We start from the raw sequence: 24,106 nt of genomic DNA on the forward strand, positions 1-24,106 counted from the left end.
TGTGTGTGTGTGTGTGTTTGTGTATGTGTGTGTGTGTCAAGGGAACAAGTAAGACATGAGATTGCAAGAACTGTGTGCCTCAGATGCCTGCCAATGTCTGTAATGCCACTTCACACCAGATGCTTAGCACACACTTGCACACTGATATATCGATGTCTGTGTTCATTACTGTTGATGCTTCTGTATGTGTCTTCTCACAGCAGAGACACTGAATAGGAGTGAGGGAGAGCCAAATGTGACGTGCTGTGTAGGTCCGTGTGTATTTTTATCACCGAGTCTTTTTGTTTGTATCACTGCTGCGTTGACATATTTTATGCATTGTTCCTGTGTGCTTATGGTGTAGCACCAGCTTTTGAGTATGGTTCAATGATTGTTTTTGTTTAAATGTCTCAAAAGTCACCTGTGAAATTGAAGGCTCCTTCCCAGATGATCTTGACTGTAACATTTTGTCCAGTCACAAATTTGAGACAAAATTGAATTTATGAGGTTGCGTTTTTAAAAATCTATTTCATTTCTTTCTGTTTTGCTGGTTAAAATCTACTTTCCATCCAATGTCTTAAATTTACTAAGGTTAAGGTTACTTTGGTATGTGTTTTATTCTTGTACTTGGAACCTCTGTATGGTTTTATAGTCCTTAGCTCTCTGATTTCTGTAATATATCTTTTTTTGTGCTCAGCATTGAACAGCAGCTGAAGGAACTCCAGGCTAAAATAGGAGACTCCCGCACAGCAGAGCGTCCACTGAGTCCCACAGAGTGGCTGCAGTGGTTCTCCCTCAAAACACAACAGAGTGTGAGGCCTGTTACCCAAGGACATCAAGAGCTTATGGACTTCTTCAGAGCTCTGGTAATGCATCAAAATCCTAATGACTCGTTATTATCGTCATCATCGTCTCTAGCTATTCTTTGTAAACATTTCACCAACAATCTGTAACACATAATTTCTCTCTAAAATGAGAAAGCTGGATGTCTGATAACTTATCGTGATCATAATCATTTCATCGTTTGTGATCTCAAATCCCACTTAACTCCGGTGTTTTTCTGTTATGAAATATCCAGCTATCTGGTAAGCAGCAGCTTTGTTTATGAATAAGCGGTTAAGATTAGAAGACGCTCATACTGCACTGCCCTGTCTTCAGGTATTTTTCCTCTTTCTCTTGTGAAATTAAAATCTTAAATGACCTTCTCCTTTCAGCAACAGTACCTGAGATCTGAAGAAGAGTCGAAAGAAGAGGTGACGCTTCAGCTACTGCTGAATCTGTCGTCCCAGTGCGGTATTTGCTTCCCCTGTAACCACTCTTCTTCATCCCCACTTACGTCTCTTCATTCTCAACTGACTGCCTCCTCCATCCAGCTGGTACATACAGTCAGAGAAGACGCTTCATTAGAGGTAATGCACCATTTATTATCCATTTCGCTGTTTCCGTACAGACTAATTTAATGTCTTATGGGCTGACTTGTACTTACTGTTTTTTCTTTTAATCTTTAATCTTTACTAAAGATCCAGGAGGTGTGGGACGATGTGCGACTCCGACTCAGACGCTACCTGATGGACCAACTGTTTCCCCGTAGTCCAGAGCTTCCTGGACCTCGACAAACAACCGCTCTGTCCATCCTTGAACGGGTTCAGTGTCTGCAGCAGATGTTCTTTCTTTATCCCGAGTCAGAGGTGCTGCAATTTTACCAGGTACACTAAAATAAGAAACGATTTCCATTTTTCAGTTCATATAAATTCCAGATGAGTAGAGGGAATAGAGGGTGTTCACTTCACATGCATGTCAAAGGCACTGCTAATCTCACACAGACATAATATTTTGTTTTTGTGTATCCAGGGCCTAACACGGCAATACGTGCTGGGTATTGTGCACTCCACCCTGTCCACCAGTCAAATTGGTGAGACTGGTTTTGACAGGCTGGCTATGGGTTTCTGCAGCATGGTGCCGATACTGACTCAAGCCCTCAAAGAGGAGCTCCACGTCCTTTCAGGACTAGCAGAACCACACACGATCCTTGGTTTTATTAATGAAGCCTACCTCAATACAGTGGCCACAGAGTTTGCCTCCCTGATGGAGAGAGAATGTGAGACAGCTCACAGAGACAACACTGCCCCGAGCGTCAAGACAAAAAAGTATTCAGTCAAATCCCGGGCAACTGTAGGTAAGCATAATTTTTTTTCTAAATGTTTTTACATTCATTTATTCTTTGTCCTCTTTCTGTCGGTAGCAGAGTACATTTAGTTTATTTAGCCTCGTTGCTGTTTCTTTCGCATCTGCCTTCTTTCCACCTGCTTCTCATTGTAACCCAGCAGAGGTGATTCTCTCTCTTGCTCCTCTCCGTCTTTGCTCTCCAGTGGTAGTGATCTGAGCTAGAACCAAGGCCTCTGTAAGTGGCTGTCAATAACTGCTGTTCCCATTATAAATGCTTTCTTTTTACTGCACTGTTTTCTGTGTTTGCGTTCGTTGCTGCCTGCCAACAGGATAAAGAGGTTTACTTTCAGGACAAATATACTTTTAAACACTATTTACTCATACTGCATTTATGACAGCAATAAGCCCTGATCTCGGAATAGTTAAGGCTTGGTCAAGGTGTGTTTAACCACTTTAATCTTTTGAACCTAAGAGAATATATGCAGTGTAACATTTGCAAAGCGCTTGATGACAGTTAAGATAAGAGCAGAGTTTAACATTCTCTCGATCTTTTTACACATGCCATGGTATTTTAGAGAGAAAATAAACCTCAAGAAGTATCTTTTAATATTTGCCACTAATATAAAATGTGTCACTTTGTTGGACGAAGAAGTAGTATTATACACAAAGACCAGAAAAGGGCAAACCTTCGCTCCCTGTGTCACCCTCTGATACTTTTCCCCTCCTTCAGCGTTCTCGTTGTTTTCCTCATCTTGGCCTATTTACAGCTCGCTGATGGCAAACATTCACAATAAAAACAAGTGTGCGAGCCATTGTTTACTTTTCACAAAAAATGGTGCACATGTCAGCTTCCCTGTGGAACAGGGGGAGAAGTACTTTTGCATCTGCGATTCTTCGACAAACACACCACCAGCTTTGCTCCCCCCCATCTCTCTCTTTCCATCTCCCTCTTTGGTTTTTACTTTCCCTCTCCTTAAACGTGAGATGAGAGGAGGGAGCCAGGATAATTGGCCATGCGTCAGTTGGGCTGTTTGATCACGTAACGCTGTGGAGGCTACACACCTACGTGCCGCTCAACAAACCGTCAAATGTAGCACCGGAGGCAGAACATGGCTCCAAAGGGAGCGAGGGACCCGTGCTGTGTAATGATGGTAAAATGGAGCAGTTTTGCCTGTGCTGGCTTTACTTATGCGTTTGTGTGTGTGTTCAACTATCAGCTGCAAGAGAGCTTTGAGGGCTACAACTGGGATTACATTTTCCTGTTGTTCATTTTTTAAGTCGTCCCCCCACTACAAAAAAAAAAAGCTCAGGAAACCACATATCCTCTATCCAAATGCCCATGGCTTAAACATTAACACATAATCTGCTTTCACACTTTACTGTCTATACTGTATGCTACACCCATAATTGTCAAGACAATTATGACAGCAGTAAAAAAAAAAAAGGCATTCTATTTTCATAGGCATCCAATGACTCCTTAGATCTTTCCCTCTTCCCCTGCTGTGTTATTGTTTATTTCTGAAGAAGAGGCAGGCGGTAGGTATATTTTGATAAGAGCCATGCCTGGGAGAATCTGCGGACTCCCAGGGGAGTAGCGCTGTCTGTAGCATCAGCCACTGTCAAACCACTGAACCATTTAACAACGTTCACAGCGAGATCTGCCTCCTCTTTTAACCCCACCGACTCAAAGGCAGACTTTGACATTGTACCTAGACAGATTTAAAGGGTCTGAGCACCTCCACCTCACTGCTTTTCCTTTACTTCGTCTCTTCCATGTCCATTTTCTCACCCTTTTTCTTCTCCCATTTTCCTCCTAGTTTTCCAGGTGTAATGGGGTGAACAGTGGGACTGGGGCAAGTGCGAGACAGGTTGGTTGGTCAGGAACAATACGGGCTTTAGACCTTACTAACACACCTCACTGAGTCGGTAGGGAAGTGGGTGGGCCAAGTTTAGGTGTGGTGCGCGTGTGTGTGCGCGCATGTGTGTGTGTGTGTGTGTGTGTGTGTGTGTAATTTTGCCAAAACAAGGCAAGTAATATTTTTTACATTTGGGAACCATTATCTACAGTTTTGATACTTTAAAAGCATTTTTCTGGGCCCTTAATGATATGATTTCCGAAAGTATAAGTTGGATTGCAAATACAGACATTTACAGTTATACAGTTGCCACACTGTATTAGCTAAAAATTGCAACTGAAAAACTGGCAGTGTTACCAAAAGTGTTTTTGTGCAATATATTTACACCTGTTGATTTTCGTTTTAAGGTGTATGCGTGACTTTGTAAGTCAACATGTGTTCGTACAAACTCTGTTTTCAGTGACCTTTCTGGGTTGTTTCTGATGTGTGTGTGTGAGCATACTAATTTCAGGCCTACTTTAAAAAAACAATATCAAGAGTCATTTAATACCTCCTTTTTAAAAATGCATCATTAAATTTCCATATATGGCATCAGTAATTTACATATGTATGCATAGGAGATTCGTGTTTTTGTAGGACATCAAAAGCATTCATTCTAACTTCGCTGCACGCGCACTCACAATTTTCTTCCCTAACAATCGACCACAGGGGTGAAGTCGAGGTTGTGAATTTCTGTTCAAACACTCTGCAACCCCATTCCGATAACACTGATTTAAATTCCACTTCCACTAATTTCCCCATATGACTACGTTGGCAGCTCCCTATAGATAAAAAAGGATTGAGTTAGAACATGTATAGCAAGCACATTCACCATCACTGCAACTCCCCCCTCGTCACCCTTTCTGGCTCTCTGAACTCTTTCTTAGAGAAAGCACAGCAGCCTATTCAGCAGGGAGAGAGGTTCTGTAGTGACTCGAGATAGCTAGGCTGAGGCTAAGACTGGCATTGGAGGTGCTTGTGGGGATTGAGGCTACTTGGGAATGGCGTTTGTTAATATTTAATAAAAGCAGCTCCTCACTAGATCATATCTCTGCCTGAGTTTATATACACTGTCAGCCTGGGACGTGCACACGCATGCCTCCATGTAATTATGGGCTAGGTAGAGGGGTTTGTGTGTGTCACTGAGTACACGTATGCACATGTCTTTGTGTGATGCTTGGAGTTTATGGATGCTGTTGTTTTTTTCTTCTTTTTTTTGTCGCTTTGTGTGTTTTTGTTTTTTTTATTTAATGCTCTCTTCCTTGCACATGATGAGAAGCCCTTGGTTAAGAAAGTTACCAAACAGTGCAAGTGGTTGTTTACTAATCTTAATGAGAAGATCAGGGTCTTTACTCTGCGGTTGTGTTTATGTGTGTGTCTGTCATCTTCTTCATCTTCTCTAAATCATGGCTCCAGTGAAATGGCAGAAAAGAATATGTTTCATGGCCCTTGAGAATGTGTCATATGCGTGCCATTTATTTATTTTTTTCCCCATTTCCTCAGAGTGGCCACAATGGCTTTTGTGTATCACTCTTGAACAGCTCAAGGATATGAACATTTTCCTGGCACCTTCTATTGAGGAAGCACAGACAAAAATGGCTGGCTTATTGAGAGCAGCCAGCGCTTCGTGATGAAGAGTCAGTGTGATTCGCTGAGGGCTTGAAAACAATGATGTGAACAAGGGCACTAAACAAGTGGGATTTAATGAAATGCTCCCATCAGGACAATACATTCTTTCGTGTTCTTCATCCAGCCCTCTCGGTTCAAGTATGCAGAGGGAGCCAGAGAAATCTTAACCTCTATCTCACTGTCACTGCAGTGCTCATCACAAAGAGAGCCAGAAACAAAATAAGACGCAGGAAAAGGACACAAAAATACATTCAAATCGAAAGAAAAAGTTTGCGTCTTTGTAACCACAAAAAACACCACCTCCATCGTCACAACTACACATTCTTCCTTGCAGAGCAACTTAATTGAGATATCAAACATTGCTACTTTCTCTTTATGTGAAGTGCTCGGTGGCCCCTGCTGTGCCCTGGTTGGACAGCACCCATGGAAAGGGCCACAAGAGATCACAGTGTGTGTGTGTGTGTTCATGCTCGTGCTTGTGTCAGAGTATATATTGGTAAATCACGGCAGGAGGCCTCCCATAATAAGGCTGTCTGGGTGAGCAGTGGGCCGCAACTGACGAAGAGGACCCCAGCTGTCACAGAGCCTAGCAGGGCCTAGCAGCCGGTCCACAGTGACTTCATACTCTCCTTCTACCCAAATACACACTGAAAGGTGCACAGACGTACCCATATGACCCTGCTTGACACCCTGAGAGATGAGCACACTAGGAGGCACGGGTACACAGAAAACACAAGCAGGAAGAGAAAGTATAGCATGGCAATAGCTCCATGTTAACAGTGAAGTGGAGCACTAACAGACTCATGCAGCTATACACCTATGACCACTGCAGGAAAAACTAACAAGGGAGTGTGCCAAGTCAGGTGTAGTCAGTGCTTTACTTGTACTGTTTGTTCTGCATTTAGAAGTACAATATGTGTTAACTGTGTGTTCAGGAACTGTAAACTGGGAAATGTTAACAAAGGTCAATACAGGTATATAAAGGATTTTGTTGCTACAAAGAACAGTGCTACAAAAACAAATCAAGAGTCATCATTTGACTCATGATTTTCATGGAACAAAAGAAAATGTTTGCATTTTGCTTAATTCATTGCCTTTGAATGCATTGAATGTGGAGTGAAATGTTGATCTGTTCTGATAACAGCGGTTAAAATACCTGTCCTTCAAAATTAGAGTTAGAGGATTCACGTAAACAAGGCTCTAGAATTATATCCCTGTTTTTATTTAGGTGACTTTCAGGATATTAATAAAAACAAATAAAAAAAGCCTCATTGAACAAGAGGACATCTGTCTAATTTAGTATTATTCATTTTATGAACTATGTAAAGCACTTTGATTTTCCAATATGTAAGATGTACTAAAATTGCCTTGTCTTCTAAAATTACTTTTTCCTTATCTGGTGAGATTTAATGAAACCACATGTTTACATCACCTGTAGAGGGTATTGTAGGACACAGGCATCTGCACAAACATGGAAAAGTTGCCTTCACATATTGCAATGACATGATAAGAGCCTATAGTCCAGCGTGGCATCGCATAGGCAGACCACCCTCAGACGGTCGGATTTACTACAGAGAGACAGAGCAAAAGAAAGAAGAGGAATAGAGGGACAGGAGGATGAAAAAGGAAGGGAATGCTGTGCTGGAGAGAAATTAAATCAGTGGCTAAATTATTGCATGATTGCCCATTCCCCAAAGACTTGGGCATCATTTGGTAGAAAGTGTCTAATAATTGGTTTTCGGCCATGTCAGACACATGCAATTCCCCCTGCTAATGGCTCTGTTAGGAAGAACTGGGCCTCCTGGGTTAGAGAAGGACGGAAAATAGCCAGGTGGCAAAAAAGCCACCTACACCCTCATCCTTTTTTTTTCTTCTTTTCCCTCAGATAAACGAGGGAATGAGAGAGAAAGAGAAAGATGCAGAGAAGGCGCGAGATGACAAGAAGGAGAGAATGTGTATGTGAGCAAAGAGGAAATGAAGTGGCAATAAGTGCAGCCAAAGGGGAAATGCTCTTCACCGTGAGTTTAATACATCAGACTGGGGATTTGGCAGCCCGCCACACAGCAATTGTTTACCTTTTTGCTCACTGGCTGCATCTGTTCTGTTTTGTAAACGGCACTAAACTATTCGCCCGTAAACACCGGAATCAATAACAACTGCTAAGGGAATTCCCTTATCCCGCCCCTCCCTCTCTTTCCCTCCCTCTCTTCCCCATGTTTTCATCCCTAACCACCACCCCTTTTCCTTCCCCTAGATCTCCTCCTCTCTCCCTTCTCTCTCTGTTCTCTGCCAGTCATGAGCAGTGTTTGTGTGCACACGTGTGTGCGTATGTGAGAGAGAGGACTGTGGAGATGGTGGAACCCACAGAGAAAAGTAGAAGAATGATGGCTTGCCAAAAATACCTGCTCTGTTTTTTTTTCCTCCCACTTTTGTGTTACATTGTTGTCATTATTAAAAGATCCAAACTAAAAACTGGCCACTGTAGACCTGCGGTGTTTGATTTTTCCTGGACATTTTTTCAACAATGGCACTGTTTTCGCATGAAACATAAAGATGAATAACGCGCTACTTGCCTTGAGGGCTTTTTGATAAGATGCCAACTGCTTTAATGGTTATCACAGAATATGGCTTAACATTTGTCTTTTTGTTTATAGGAGCATCCTCACTCATAAGCTCCGTCCATAATGTTATATGGAAGGAGCTGTTATACTGTATAAACATATCATTTTTGCCCTGCTTTCACCACTGGCTCCTCCTTTATTGATTCTCACTACATTGACCTTTGGTTGAACTCTTCTGGCTGCTAGTGCCCTTCCTCATTCTGCTCTATAAGACATGCCATGTACTATGCTATATGACACACCTGGGTGCTTTTAAGCACACCCTCTCCATCAAGTGGCTATGGGAGCCTTCATTTGGCCTCACTGTTGTGACAAAGGTATAATGAGGTTTAGATGGCTATGTACTAGACTGCTATGGCTATAGGGCTATTTGGCTAGGGAGACGACTATAAATACCTATATAAGCTGCGCTGCAGACCCCAATGAAAGGCTGAGGCACAGCATTGCTGAACATCAAGGTCATGCGTGCGACTATTTAGGGTGTGACTTAGTGAGCAAGTGGAGCTGTCAAAGGGTCACAGGTTGAGGGAATGAACAGAATGAATGGTAAAGAGGAGAAAGAAGCTCTGGAAAAGGTGATACTTAGACTGAGGTGGGGGTTAATGGTTGCTGTATGCCACAGAGAAGGTTAAAATGGGGCAACAGGGTGGGGATATAGTGGCAGCTTTTTAGTAGAGATGCACCGACTGGGAATTGAATTGGCCAAATTAACCAGTGTTACTGTTACTCTTAATTATACTATCGATTCTATTTATTTTGTTTTTGAGGTTGTTGATCCCTGTGCAAGCAAAACAGAGAACTCAGTATAGATATAGATAAATAGTATAGATAGTATATAGCTATTTCATGCCGAGCATAAATTCATACATGGATCGTAGATTTATGTACCACAAAATAAACCCTTTAAAAATGGATACAGTTTTGAGAGTATTCAGACAGACAGACACACGGATAATGCACAGATATAGATATTCAATAATTAAGAAGACACGCTAATGGCAATGTGACTATCAGCCACAGCCGATGTTTGGCTGATAACTTAATGCATCCCTACTTTTTAGATAATCCGGTGCAGTAACTGTGTGGTTATATCAACAACATTTCCTGGCTTGTCCGGTTGATTGTTTACTCTTGAGTTGTTGACAGCTTTAGCTCTTGATTTGCTGGTGACTTCAGAAATAGACAAGATTGGTGGTGCGTGCGTGAATGTGCAAGCTGGAGAACGAGACAGGCACATGGGTGTCAGCCAGGTCACGCGTGTACACATGCAGCATGATGTAGTCTCTCTAGCACAGACTCCCACTGGACCCCATTACAGAGGAGCTGCTAAGCTGCAGACCCATGCAGCTTAATTACACACACATGCACGCGCTCACACATATACATGAACGTAAGCAAACACACCAAATTACACATCTGTTCACTTGTGATTTCACACAGCCGCGTGCACACACACACGCACGCACATAAATATATGTATAGACGTAGACTTGGAAAAACAAAAAAATTTGAGGTCAGAATTTTTATTCCATGGAGGCCATAGAAATCCGGTTGGTGTGTGACAATTGTCTTGCACGACTGACATGTGCAAATGTGCATTCGAGCACCTCCTGCAAATCAAGTTATTCATAATGGCCTGCGTTACATGCTCGTAAACAAGTGTGCGCACACCCAACAGATACGAAAACACACAAAAACTCATCGACTCTCATTTATTAACACTCATATAAACATACGCAAGTGCCCACACACAGCACACTGAGTCAAACCTCATGCATGATTAAACCAGGCATCCTTGGGGACAATGTGTTTTCATATTGTCAGATTTTGTTTAACAATATGGCAAAATTTCATTAGGATTCAGAGGCAATAATGTTACAATTATTGGAAAAGGACCCCCCTCTTCTTCCCGTCTCAACGCTCAATCATCTCCGAGCTTTCAGAGTCAAGGCTAATACCGAGCTCTTCCATTCCCAAATGCCTTTGCAGTGGAGGAGCTCATTTAAGCGGACACACAAAAGTATTTGTGCATGTGTCTGGGAGTATGGCAACGCATCTCCTAGCCGCCCATTCTCCAGCTTAATGCGGAACATCCCCTGGGTGATGGCTTTGGCAGCCTCCAAAATGGGAAATCCATATTTGCCAAGGGGGTCATCGGCGGGTTATGGGGAGAAAAGTTTTGTGCTGAGAGAGAGGGATGTGCATGTGTGACTTCTCTGGGAGCAAAGTTTTGCATATTTTTTTCGCTGTCTCTTTGTTTGTGCCGTGTTTTGGGAAAACATGAATGGGTCGATATTTATAAGAGGTGTTGTGCGAGGCAAGACTTTGTGGAGGGTGGTGTTTTCCGATGAGTGCATGTAGGCGGGGAGGTTGGGTTGAAAACCCATTTTCATGAAAATGTTTATTCCTTTACTGAACTATAAACTGTAGTGCATCTCTTTGCTAGTCATGCATTCCTAAGCATGCACACTGTTTATTTGATCTCTTCTCTTTTCCCCCCTTGACAGCACCACTGGAGCTTCCCACGAAAAGTCGGAGCTTTAGTTTGACCTCCCACCAGTTGAGGGCATTAACCCAGCTGGCTTGCACCCTGCTGGGATTTGAGAGCGATGTGAAGGAGCTGGTCACTAACACGATCTTCATTGACTGTACAGGAGACACTCCTCCTATAAAAGGTAATCAGTTACTCAAAAATGCACACATGTATCTATCTATAAATGACAGACAAAAGTAAAAAAAAAAGAACTCTTGACCTGAACTATGAGGAGATTTGGTGGCTCTTTCATGCCAAGGGCAACATTTTGCTAGAACGATTTATGTCTACATGTCTCCACAGTATGGAGGGTCACAGCAAATCAAAACAATGATCACAGTTGGCCTCTCCCAAGATAACAGTGCTCCAATTCATAGGGCATGAGGTTTCAGTCAGGGGCTTACTAAGTATTAAAGCATGATGTAAAAATGACTGAACACCTACAGTATGGGGGATTTTGATCGGACTTTTTAGACAGTGTCTCCTTCACCATCATCAAACCTAATATCATGCAATATAAAGTGCTTTGATACAACAGAACTGATATATAAATGCCAATCCATTTCCATTTTCAATAAACTCTTCATATACTTTGACTAAGACGCTTGGTAAGTTTTTGTTGATTTGTTGTTTTTTATCTTTGAAAATTATTATTGGTCTTGTGTGTTCTTGTTAAAACAAATATCAGCCAATCACTAGACAGCAGTGCATATAAGGAATGTGACCTCCTGAAATTCATAATGAGCTCCAGAATGGTGGAAAAAAGGCGATTTAAGTGACTTGGAATGGTTGTTGGAGCCAGGCAGGATGGTCCAAGTACTTCAGAAACTGCCGTTTATACTATCTAAACAGCCTACCTGAGTATTGTTGTTGACCATGTCCATCCATTTATCTTCTGACCGCTACTTCCAGAAGAATAATGCACCAAGTGATGTTTTGACAAAGCTCAATTAATCTCAAACATTTTTCTTGAATACAATAATGAGTTGACTATGGTCAAATGGCCTCCACAGTCACCTGTGGGATATCGTGGAATAGGAGATTTGTATCATGAATTTTCAGCCAAGAAGCCTGCAACAGCCATGTGATGCTGTCAGTCAATGTGGACCGAAGGAGGAGGAATGTTTCCAGCACACTGTGAAATCTGTGCAACGTAGAATTAAGCCACAATTAAGGCAAAAAAAAAAAGGGCTAGGCATCTGGTACTAGCAAGGTGTACCTAATTAAGTGTAAGTGTCTGGTGAGTGTACAAGATTATGTATCTAAAAATAAAATCCTCTCTTTAAATCAGTGGTCAAACAAGGACAACATAATTCCTTTTAATACCTTTAAATTCATAGAATTCACAGAAAATTGAAATAAATACACACACACACACACACACACACACACACACACACACACACACACACACACACACACACACACACACACACACACACACACACACACACACACACTGTTACTTACTTGTTCTTTCCAAAAGTCTCGAGTTGTGTCTGAAGAAATGTGTTATTTTAGTTGGGAATTATCTGGGGTGTTATATAAGCCTTTAGTATCCCTTTCCTCTCTCCCCTTTGAACTGCTGCTGCGGAAATGTTAAATGAAAGCTTTTGGTGCATGGAGTAATTTCCATAAAGGTTACATTTACAAAAACAAGACTTGCAGAAAGGCTCAATTTACAGGGAGGTAAACAGCCTTTAAAGGGCAGTTATCCAAATCATTAATTCCAGGCAATCAAACAGCTTAATTACCAGAAATTCATCAGATGGGCTTAAAGGTCAAAAAGTGATGCGCTTGCTGCTTCCTTCTTCTTCCATTGCATGCGGTCTTGTTCAGCTAAATTGCCTCGCCTGGGGTCTTACTCTTCGCCTTCTGATTAGGAAACTGTGGCCTTGATGTTCAGGCTTTTTAATTGCAACCCTAACCCAACATCCTGTACGCTTGTCTTCATGTCAGCCCCTCCTACACTCCCCCTTCTTCCCACACAGGCTCCCTTCATGGAATTACCCCATTTAAGGCTCATACTATCTGGGTTCAAATCAAATTTAAACCCCAAATTTAGACTTTTAAAGCAAATGCCAGTGGCAATTTTTTTCTACTCCATTTGAGGCATGTGCATTTATACTTCTCATGTTGGCCAATAGGGAAATAACAGTATACTTAATATAGACGTAGTCATTCTAAATAATCCATGAAAGATATTACAGATTATCGCGATTCATTTTCAAACCAGGATTTTTCTGAAGTTTCATTGTCATTGTTGATAACTTGTAAGTTTGACTGAGCTGTTTCCTAGTCACACTGTAAAATAAATCTCTTTAAATTGATCAAAAACGTTATCGTGCTTTTAGGCATCTTGAAAAAAAGCAAAAAGGATTCAGACAACACAACTGAGAGCAAGAAATCCACCACAGAAACAACAAAGGTACAACTTTTACATGTTTCTTTATCATTACAACTATTTCGTATCATGCGGGCATATTAACTTTTTTTTAGGATTGCAAACAAGCAGTGTTTTATAGCAGTGAAATGAACAGGTAAAGTATTCCCTTCACCATTCAGACATTAATTGGCTGTTGGCTCATTTCCTGTTTGCCAGGCAAAGGTTCTGGAGTTCAACTGGAGGTCAGCATTCAAGGGACTAGTCCCTCACATGGAGCATTGCGTAAAGGTGGTGCTGGATAATGTCTGTGCTAAGAATCTACAACAAGAAGACGAACTGCATTCTTCTGGACATCTCTCTGTCTCCCTGAGCCTGATTACTAGACCCACCTTCACCACTGCCAGCAACACACATCTCAGAGAAGACACATTCTCCTCCTACTCAGAGGCAGAGACTCCCAGAATGATAGCCAAGGTACTCTTGCACATAGTGTCGAGTAAACCGATGTTTAATTGTAATTTGATTTAAGTACATTTGCTTCAGGGCAGTCCTTAAGTAGCTCTAGTTATTAGTATGTAGTTATCCAATGATTCTTGTCACACAAGCCGTGCTGGAGGAATGTTTGGTTTTACTGTAGATCAAATTAGCCCACTAATACAGTGCAGGGCCTTAATCAAGCAAAAGTAGAATTTCTCCTGTGGTTACTCCTGTTGTCTTTAAGAATAATTTAAAAAAGAAAATAAAGGTGCAGACAGGCTGGAATTTAACTTCTGAATTCTCCTATTGTTAAATACCCCCATTGCTCTCATTATAGAGATAGATTCCTCTTATTAACCTTTCCTTATATCAAGTCCTTTCTATCATTCAGTACCAAATAGCACTAATTCAGAACCTTATTCTCTCTCCTTTAGTCAATTATTTTGTGTACTAAATGTGTAAAACTCAGCTGTTGTCAAACGTGCAAAAAAGGAAGACACACATGAGTCTAATGCGTAGGTTTATTCTATGAGCAATATCTGTACAAGGCCCTCATTGTCGTGCAGTCTTGTGTGCTAGTTCCTTTTGCCATACACAGTGGACTCACTGTCCTCTTCACCCAGAACAATGCAAGTCTCCAAACAATACCTAGACCCAGGGAGAATAATGTTTTTTGTTACCCTAGCAGAAAGGTCTCTGTGCAAAAGAGGGCCCGAATGATTTGGGCATGACACCTTGAAAAGTTTCCTCGAAAAAAGTCATCAGTATTACCAGAGTTCTCTAAAGACAAAAAATAAACAAACAAAAAAAAACATTTAACCACTATGTAGGTTAGATGGGATGTAGAGAAAGGTGTTGAAAGTGGAAAGTGGAGGGTATATGGTGCACTAATGATCTAGGGATGTATTATGAAGGCAAAGAGGCTTGGTTAGTGAACAGAATAAAGCAGGATAAGCAGAAGGGGTGAGAGAGGGCCTGAGAAATGGCAGGGAGAGGTGAAGCAGAAACCAGAGATTGACTTTTCTCCAAAGGTAAGGCTGGTGTCTAATGTGAGACAAGGTTTAGAATTTAACTCTCTACAAAAGGATCTCCAGTGTGGCCAGCCACATACACACTGTCACTATGCTGTTTTTTTCCTCTTTTTTTTCACTTTCGCTTTTCTTCATTTTCTCTGCATTTTTAAATTTTTCCGAACAACTTTTCAGGGAGTTCTACCTGAAACTTTCCCCAACTCACATTCATCTTCCTCTCAACTACCCACCACTCTCCCCTACACTGAGCACTATTCAGACTCTTATCATTACTGCCTCACCTTTCTTCCCTCCTCCCACTCTCTCCTCCCCTAACCCTTTTACACTGACAGTATTTGTGGCTCTCACTGCTAACGAGTGTCAGAATTTGTCTGTACTCAGGACCTGTACAGCGTAGTTATGTGTAGGTCAACGTTTCAAAGATGAGAGTCTTTCAGCCCAAAGGTTATACATGCATGCATTTGAATTCAATAACACTGAGCTAAAAAGATATTCAAGACAAATACATATATGTGTGTATGTGTGTGTGTGGGAGGGGTGGTATATGTGTTTATACACACATACTCTATGTGTTTGCTCGAATATGCTTGAACATGCTCTAGTGTCTGAGAAGAGCAAATTTACTTTTTACAAGACAAAACCTTGAAAATTGCCGGTAGAAAGATATTATGATAGATCAATATTTCTCACATTTATATTCATTTGTTCATACCTCAGTCCTCGCTTTTTTATCTGAACCCACTTTCCTCTGTCTATATTACCATAAATATGCAGGTTGCAATGATACTGTTCATCCATCACAGTACTTGATGATGTACTTTTATTATTGGCAGATAGATGAATTACAAACAGCCTGCTTTCAACAGCTGTAACTCACCCTCCTGTCAGAACCTGGGATTGAACTCTCCTTGTTTTACTAGACCCTTCTAACCTTCATGCCAGCTTTCTATTATAGCAGCAGAAGTGCCTTTTCTGTATTCAGACTTTAGCGAAGCCCTCACCTGCGTGTTCATTTCTTCACTTGTCTGTCTACTCCACATTCTGCACACACATAAACAGGGCTCGCTAGCACTTTATAAAATCTCTTTCACCTTGCTGCAATAGTCCTGGTGGGATCACACGCTTTGATCTTAGCTAGTTAAGGTTTCAGACTGACTTCAACTGGCTTCAGTGTGTGAGTGTTTATATGTGTGCGAATACTGTATTTGTATGCTTCTTCAGGATCTTTCCATTATGCTCCTTTTTTCTCCCATCAAATATAAGCTCCTAATGACAACATTCAGTCCTGTATTGACTTAATTGTCCAAGCGGTCATTGTTTGCCGGCCCCACAGAAAGCTTTTATCGAGAAAATTGTTTGAAGAGATTGTTAGATTGTCAGCTGCAGACACACTGTTAGCTGTAACAGAAATAGAAATGCTGAACTTCTCAGTCCTCTCCGACAGCTAGTCAAGTAATCCCGTGACTGTAGAAGCAGGTGATTCACACTATGACTGACTGATTGATTAAACTGCAACAGTCTTCTGAGTGTTATTTTCTTTCTTCAGTGTGACCTAGATAAATAGATCCAGCAGATATGGGCCTTGTGCTATGTTTTAAGGCTTCTACTGATCCACCTGGCTCATAACTTAAGCATATGCATATTTTAGGTCTATACATTTGGATTCACAAATACAGCTGTGTAAGAAGTTTTCACAGTAATGTAAAAAAATTGACATTTGATTAATTTATCAACAGCATAAAAGCAGAAGTTTCGATATCGACAATGACCTTAGAGAAGCAGTTCTTTCTGCCCATCAATCTGGGAAGGGTTATAAGGTCATTTCCAGACAATTTTAAGCCAATCATTCTGCAGCGAGAAAAACTATTCACAAGTGGAAAACATTCAAGACAGTTGCCAGGATCTTTCCAGGTGTGGAACTCCCAGCAAATTCACCCCAAGGTCAGACTGTGCAATGCTCAGAGAAACTGCAAAAAAATCCCAAGAGCTACATCTCATGTTAAATGTTAAAGTTCAAGAAAGTACACTAAGAAGAAAACTGAGTTTTTCTTGTTTGGAAGCGCTACCGGGAGAAAGAATCTTTTCTCTGAAAAGAAGTGGCGCCACATCTTAAGTCAAATGCAAAGTTGCATTTGAACAAACCTCAGCACTCCTGGAACAATGATAGACAAGACCAAGATGATTGACCATAATGCACAGTACCACATTTAGTATAAACTATGTACAGAATATGAGCACAAACTTCTTGTACCATGTGTCATACATAATGGTGGAGGTGTAATACCTTGGGCTTGTTTTGCAGCCACAGGACCTGGACACAATGTAATCATTGGTATACATAGGACTTCATGGTCAACTCAAAATTTTCTAGAGTCAAATGTGAGGCCATCTGTCCAACCAATAAAGCTTGGCCGAATTTGGGTCATGCATCAGGACAATGATCCTAAGCCCAGCCACAAATCTCCAACAGAAAAAGAAACTATCAGTGCGTTGCAATGGCCCCAATGAAAGATCAGAACTCAACCTGATTGAAATGCTGTGGTGCGTCTTTATTGGGCCAAGCTTCTTTCCTGTCTGACTTCCACCTCCTCCAGTGTGTTGTAAAATTTGTATTAGATTGTGACTACGGTGATTAACAATGTTATAAAATATGACTGATGTTTTTTCGTTTGACCTAATGCTGTGAATTTTTAACAGCAAAGTTGATGCCGAGTGCATGTCCTCAGATATTTGTATTCATCGTTTGCACTTGTCACTGTTTTCAGTAGTAGGCAAACACAAGATAAATGCCTGTGTAATACTCAGCTCAGTCTTGAATCCTTGTCATTCTGATCACTTCTCACAAATGTTCCATTATTTACATTTAATGAGGTCTCTTTTTACAGTTTTTTTTTTTTTTTTTTGTTTCCTCTTACTGACAGATTTTCCCTCTGTTACTGAAATCATCTTGCCTCATGTTTGCGATCTCTCTCCCCCCTCAGTTTTGCGGAGCAGTCATGTCTGAAATGGATGCCTTACTACCACTGGCAGCAGCCTGCAACGAGAGCTCTCTTCTGCAGGTGCGATCAAGCTTTATAGAGTCATGTGGCAGAGCAGCATTTGCCATGTTGGGTCGTTTGCAGGAGAGGGCCCTGGAGGTACCATCCTCTGCTCCCCTGAAGAACTTGCATGCTCTACTGGCCACTTGCATTTATGTGCACCAGCGACTAGAGCACTACAGTGCCAGGCTGAAGGATTCCAGTACTGCTGCAGCTAAAATGTAAGTAGTGTGTTTCCAGATGTTTATGGACATTTACAGTTATTTTGTTTAAACTTCACGCAGCTGAATTATTTATTTGCCTTGCTCCCATGCTTTGTCTTTTTCCCAACTTTTTTAGACCTGGTGACTGCCACGGCCAGTGACATTATGTCTCCTGGTTTCCATTTAATTCCTGTTCTCATGAATGCTATATCTGTGGAATGCTTTGAGGGCTTTTATTTTAATTTGGCACAGACAATTACTTGGGCTAAAGGAAGAGCTGATAAGAGTTTGTTGGTCAAAGGTCGCTTGCAACTTCAAATCTGTACCATTTTTATGATTTCTAGACCTTTAGGAAATTTGACAATATCTGGCACAAACACTCACTTGGACTCAAGGCTGAACTCATTAGAATATGTTGGTCAAAGGTCAAGAGTCAAGGTCACTGTAAACTCACAAAACATGCTAATTATGACTTTCACATGAAATTTCACACATTGGTCTAACAGGATAAACTGATGAAATGATGGCCTTTTGCATTTAAAAGGTCAAATGTCAGCTTAACTGTGGCACCGTAATGTTCCACAAAAAGACTTTACTAGTCATTATTCAACTGCATAACTCAGGAACACATGGGGAGAATGTGATTATATTTTACTTCTGATTTGATCCTAAACTTGTCACAGTTATCTTTGGTGATTCCTTAGTGCAGGGGTGGCCAACCAGTCAGAGACCAAGAGCCACTTTTTTTTTACTGTGTTACCGCAAAGAGCCACATCATACGCATGGGCACACATGAACATCACCCATCCTTTCCTCTCTCTCTCTCTCTCTCTCTCTCTCTCTCTCTCTCTCTCTCTCTCTCTCTCACTCACACACACACACACACACACACACACACACACACACACACACACACACACATCTCTGCTCAGCCAGATTTATTGTAAATGTCACACACCAACATGATAATGACAGAAATGGACTCCTACAGTACTAAAACCACAGGCCAGTCATTTTCAACAATGAACATTGTGTGCACTGTCTCACACACACAAACTCTCAGTTCAACCAAGTCCACAAACAAGAATATAATAATCTACAATAGCATTTACTTTTGTAATGCATGTTGTTTAGTGGGACTTCTGGCATTCCTTGCCTTGAACAATCCTCTTTAAATCTGGCTTGTATTCCGTTGTTGTCACTCGAAGCAATTCTTTCACATGTGTGTCAGTCAGAACAGATCGATGCTTTGATTTCACATGTTTTAGGGTAGAAAACACAGACTCGCAGACGTATGTTGACCCAAACATTGACAGTATCTTAAGCGCAGCCCGTTTGACATTGGGGTATTTTTCCATTGGCACACTTTTCCAGAACTCAATGGTCCCTTCCCTTAAAGCAGGTTTCAATTGGTCCTCTTCACAAAGATCGATCATCTCCAACTCAGCCGCAGCTTCATCTGTGACTAGCGGGACTTTCAAACAGCCAGTCTCTGCATTAAATGGGTCGACGAGGAACGTAATCTGTGGCCTTTTCAATTGTAGATCATGGAACCGGGTCACGAAGCTTTCGTGCAAGTTTTCAATCAGCGTTGCATATCTGGCTCTTTGCTTACTCAGGGCAGCACTGGCGACTTGCCCGCTGGCTTTTAGCAGAGTGGGAAAATGCGTTAAATCTCCCTTTTGAATATGTGTCTTGAACAGCTTCAGTTTGTTGACAAACGCAAACACACTTTGCACTAGGTCAGGGAGCATTTTTAACTTACCCTGCAGGGTCAGGTTCAGTCTGTCCAGTGGAAATTCCAAAAGTCAGGAATAGTTTGGTCAGCTTTGCACAGCCCCACAAGCCCGTTCACAGATCCCATCATGGCTGGTGCTCCATCCGTGGCTATTGCAGTTAATTTCGTTATGGGCAGATTTGCTTTTTCAAATGCAGCCATCATGGTTTCTTTCACATCTATGCCACGGGTTCTGTCTTTTAATGGCACAATATCCAGGAGTTCTTCTTTGATCACACAATCGTTTGAAACAGACCGTGCAAATATTGCCAACTGAGGCTTGTCTTGTATATCACAACTCTCATCCAATGCGACACTAAAATACTCACATGCTTGAAGGTCAGAGTGCAACTGTGATTCAATAGCCGTGTTAATGTCCGATATTCTGTGTTCAACAGTGTGGCGGGACAGTTGGACGTCTGATACCATGCGTTTTAATTTGTCGTTTTCAGGAGACAAGATTTCAACAACATCACTGAGGCATTTTTTAACGAACTCCCCTTCATTGTATGGCTTTTTAGCCCGTGCAATGTTCCAAGCCAGCTGATAGGATGCGAGCGTTATGGTCTCTGACCGCTTCGTAAATTTTTGGAAAAACTGTATCTGCTTTTCTGCCTGACTTTTCAAAGTGGCCAACTCGTGCTTGCGAAGTTCAGTCCCTTTTGGAAATTCCTGGTCGATGTTAGCATGGAGTGAGCTGAAGTGGCGCTGAAGATTTGAAGCTTTGAAATGCGCTAATGACGTCTGACATATAAGGCAGAATGGCTTACCATTGCGTTCAACAAAAAAATATAAACTCTCCCACTCTGTTAAAAACGTCCTGTGTTCATCTTCATATTTTCTTTTTGCTGTGCATTTTTTTCCTGCCATTTTAAGGGCGAACTTGCTCCTACTGGGAAACTTTGCGGTATTTTCATCTCACACACATGCGCATTTGATGAAAATACCGTATTGAACTCAAGCGAAGCGAACGCGCACATTTTAAAACAACAACATAAAAAAAAATCAAAACACAAACATAAACTTTGATATGAACGTAAGAGCCGCATGAAACCAGGCAAAGAGCCGCATGCGGCTCGAGAGCCGCGGGTTGGCCACCCCTGCCTTAGTGGATTGCTTAAAAACTAAACAAACGGAAACTTCACTTATAGACACAGGCAATGCTTTACTGTGGCAAAGTAATTCTAAAACGACTCTCAAAATATCCAGTGTTGATTCTAGAAACCTATGGGCCCTAGGCCCACCCAACCAAGTGTTCATCACCATTATATTAAAGGAAGTATATTTATACACTAACACATTAATAATGTCATTTTCATAGCTTTCATGTTACAAAATTAGCATTACTCAAATTCAACTTTTGAATGTTGTTCTTGGACGTACACATTACATTTGATAGCCTTGACTGTCTACTCAAGTTTTTACATAATGAAAATATGTCTTTTTCATTTTCAGAAAACCATTAAACCTACATAACAGATTTGGAAACTACAACAAAATGCACACACCACACTGCACATACATTCAATTATATTGGTGTAATTATTGTGCTATAGACTGATCTACCGAGGGAAATAAATATCACCTGCATGACCCATCTTAAGTATTCGGGCTGAGGTGCTTGTGTGAGATTTAATGGTACATGGCCCTGTCCATTGGCCTCTCAATGCGGTGAAGTCGTCCTGTACCATTAGCAGGAAAAACAGCCCCAAATAGTAATGTTTCCACGTCTCTCCTTAACTGTGGGGATGGTGTTCTTTGGGTCATGCTCAGCATTTCTTTTCTTCCAAACATGGCAGGTTGAGTTGATGCAAAAGAGCTTCAATTTGGTTTTTCTCCCAAGCCTTCTCTAAATCAGTTTATAACTTTTATGTAATGCATTTTTTTCTGGATTTTTGGTTGATATTCTTGTCTTTCTCCATTAAAATGAAACTAGCGTAACAATTACACACTGTTCATTCCTTTGTAATCGAGCAAAGTTACAAATTCAGCAGGGGATTAAATAATAATTTCCCTCAGTGTATAGCACAATAATTACACTAATATAATGTAGTAATTTAGAGTACACTTGGCTCTAAATTTCATAACTTATCATCCATAGCTCAGGTGGAGACAGCGTTTAACAAAGAAAAGTGGCAGAGACCATGTTTATTTCAATAACAATGTCTAAAGCAAATCTGAATGGTGATAAAGTATCTATTCTGTAACTACTAGATTCTAATATCTGGTTGCTATGCTAATAAGACAATCCTGACCCCTGGCCATGCGCAATCTGCCCCGCTCTGCTAGCTAAATAAACCAATATTAAAACAAAGTAAACAAAGAAATAATCTGCATTTAGCTCTTTAGCATTGTATTTGATGACTATCTGCTCCACTTACCACTGCCTTGTTTTTTCTTTTCTTTCTCCTTTTTCTTCTTTCTGTTTTCCACTCTTAGAAGTATAAAATCATATCATTGATCGTAATAGCTCTTCTTCATTTTCCTTGTGATTACATTTGTTCAAGCAGAATCGTGCATGCCACTTGCAACAGGAGTGGAGTTAGGTGGGGCTCCCTTTAGAGAGGTCAGGTTTCTCCTATACTGCCATTCCCAACTTTGCACATTGCTATCGTTGTAGTTAACTGTCTGTCAGCCCTGAGGGGCCCCCCACCGGTCTGGGGCCTGCCTTACCTAGCAGTTGCCTGTCTTGCCTAGTTGCAAGCAGCATCTCTTAAAGTATCAGCAGTAACCATTAGCAGCTGACAGGCAGCTTTGCAGATCTATATTACAAGGATTTGCACCAGAAACATAAATCACATAGCACTACTTGCTCCAGCTACCTTATGTAAAATACATTTTCATTTTTTTTTTACCCTAATTTGAAATAAAAGATAAATATTTAGTATGTTAATCAACTGAAGCAGTGGATGAAGAAGATTTCTTCCAAATTTAGAAACTAGGAAATTTAAAATGATTCTTGAAAGTCAAAGAAATTCTAGATGAACAGGGGGTTACCAGAGATAACGACAGAGGGTAACAACACCCACAGTATCTGCACCTGCTAAGTTTTTCCATCCATTTTCTTCAACATTTTCATGCCCCTTATCACCCCCTTAAACTGCTCTCCACAGATCTCCTTTAAAAACATCCTTGGTGCTGTTTGTGCTCCTGTTTTCCCACCCTTGGCCCTTTACCCCTGCACTCCACCTGCACTTGCATGGTACCCCATTTGGTCATAAACCGCCTTCCTCTCTTTACACCATTAACTCCCCCCTGGTTTTAAGTCCCCTCTCTGGAAAGTATAAAGGCAGGTGGATTTAAAGGGTATGAAATGTCACACTGAACTTTTATAATAAATCATCTATTCTTTCATCTAATCATTTCACCCGTGCCATTGATAGCTCCCAGTACATAAAAAACAGCTCTTAATTATCCATATGCATTACAGGATTCTGCACTGTTGAACTTGTTTACCCTAGTAAACCTGTTTTGTTTTGTTTTTTTTGTTTTTTTCATTTAATATGCTGTGTGTATTATATTATGTGTTTTCTAACATTACCTTTAAAGATGTTTCTTCGTCTGTGCCTAGAACCCTGACCCCACTACCTGTGCAGAAATACAAAGATACAGTCGAGGCCATGAGAGAGCAGTTGACCAGCTACTGTATCCAGGCTTGTTATACATGCATTCTTCAGGATGCAGAGAGCCACCACTGGGCTGACCCTAAACCTTTCTATGAGGTAAAATCGCTATATGATTAAAAACAAACAACTAAACAAAACAAATGTGTTGTGACACACTTCTGTGAGTTTTATTTAAGTGTAAAACAGCTCTAGTGTTGTTGTGTGTTGATTTGATTTCTTTTATTGCAAAAATTTCAATGCCAGTGTCTTAGGAGGCTTGTTGGATAGATTTTGAGGAACTCTAGGAATTACACCCTAGAGCTTTCTTGTTTCTTCTTTTCATTCCCACAATACACCTTTACCTCCCACTCTCCCACTTCTAACTCAGTCTTCTACTCTGAGCTCCCTGAGAACATCTGTGGCTTCCATGCTGCCCTGGGGGCTCCAGGGATTCAGTTGTCTGAAGTCTGCAGTCTACACTGGGACTGTCTGGAAACAGCAGAGGGCCCCTGGAACTCCCCTACCTTTATGCCCTTAAACAAATCTAAACCTCCCCTCTCTCTTTTTGCTTTTGACTTTTTTTCCCTTTGTTCCTCCCTCCCTCCCTGGGTCACTGGTGTCAGACAGGCCTGCTGTGTGCAGGTGTGTGCTTTTGTTCAGCCATCACTTTGTGCATCCGTACCAGTAAATGTATGTGTAGGTGTACAGCAGCATCTCAGGATGTAAGTGTCATTTGGTATGTCTATGTATGTACCTATATTTTTGA

General features: G+C 41.2%; 1 protein-coding gene across 8 annotated transcripts in view; it reads left to right on the top strand.

Moving 5' to 3' along the window:
* kiaa0825 (KIAA0825 ortholog) overlaps window positions 1–24,106 on the top strand; it is a 119,916-nt gene that overhangs the window by 12,779 nt on the left and 83,031 nt on the right. For 6 of the 8 annotated variants that reach the window (XM_080893436.1, XM_080893435.1, XM_080893437.1 and 3 more), the window contains exons 3-11: window positions 677–845; window positions 1,194–1,388; window positions 1,500–1,685; window positions 1,831–2,155; window positions 10,798–10,965; window positions 13,178–13,251; window positions 13,426–13,683; window positions 17,699–17,976; window positions 23,307–23,457. In XM_080893436.1, coding sequence (XP_080749562.1) covers window positions 677–845; window positions 1,194–1,388; window positions 1,500–1,685; window positions 1,831–2,155; window positions 10,798–10,965; window positions 13,178–13,251; window positions 13,426–13,683; window positions 17,699–17,976; window positions 23,307–23,457 — 1,804 coding nt within the window. Of the gene's footprint in view, window positions 1–676; window positions 846–1,193; window positions 1,389–1,499; window positions 1,686–1,830; window positions 2,156–10,797; window positions 10,966–13,177; window positions 13,252–13,425; window positions 13,684–17,698; window positions 17,977–23,306; window positions 23,458–24,106 lie in introns of those variants that run through there. The other 2 variants (XM_080893440.1, XM_080893441.1) reach the window with 2 other exon arrangements.

Source organism: Rhamphochromis sp. 'chilingali' (assembly GCF_963969265.1).
Source record: "Rhamphochromis sp. 'chilingali' genome assembly, chromosome: 10".
Taxonomy (NCBI): Eukaryota; Metazoa; Chordata; class Actinopteri; order Cichliformes; family Cichlidae; genus Rhamphochromis; species Rhamphochromis sp. 'chilingali'.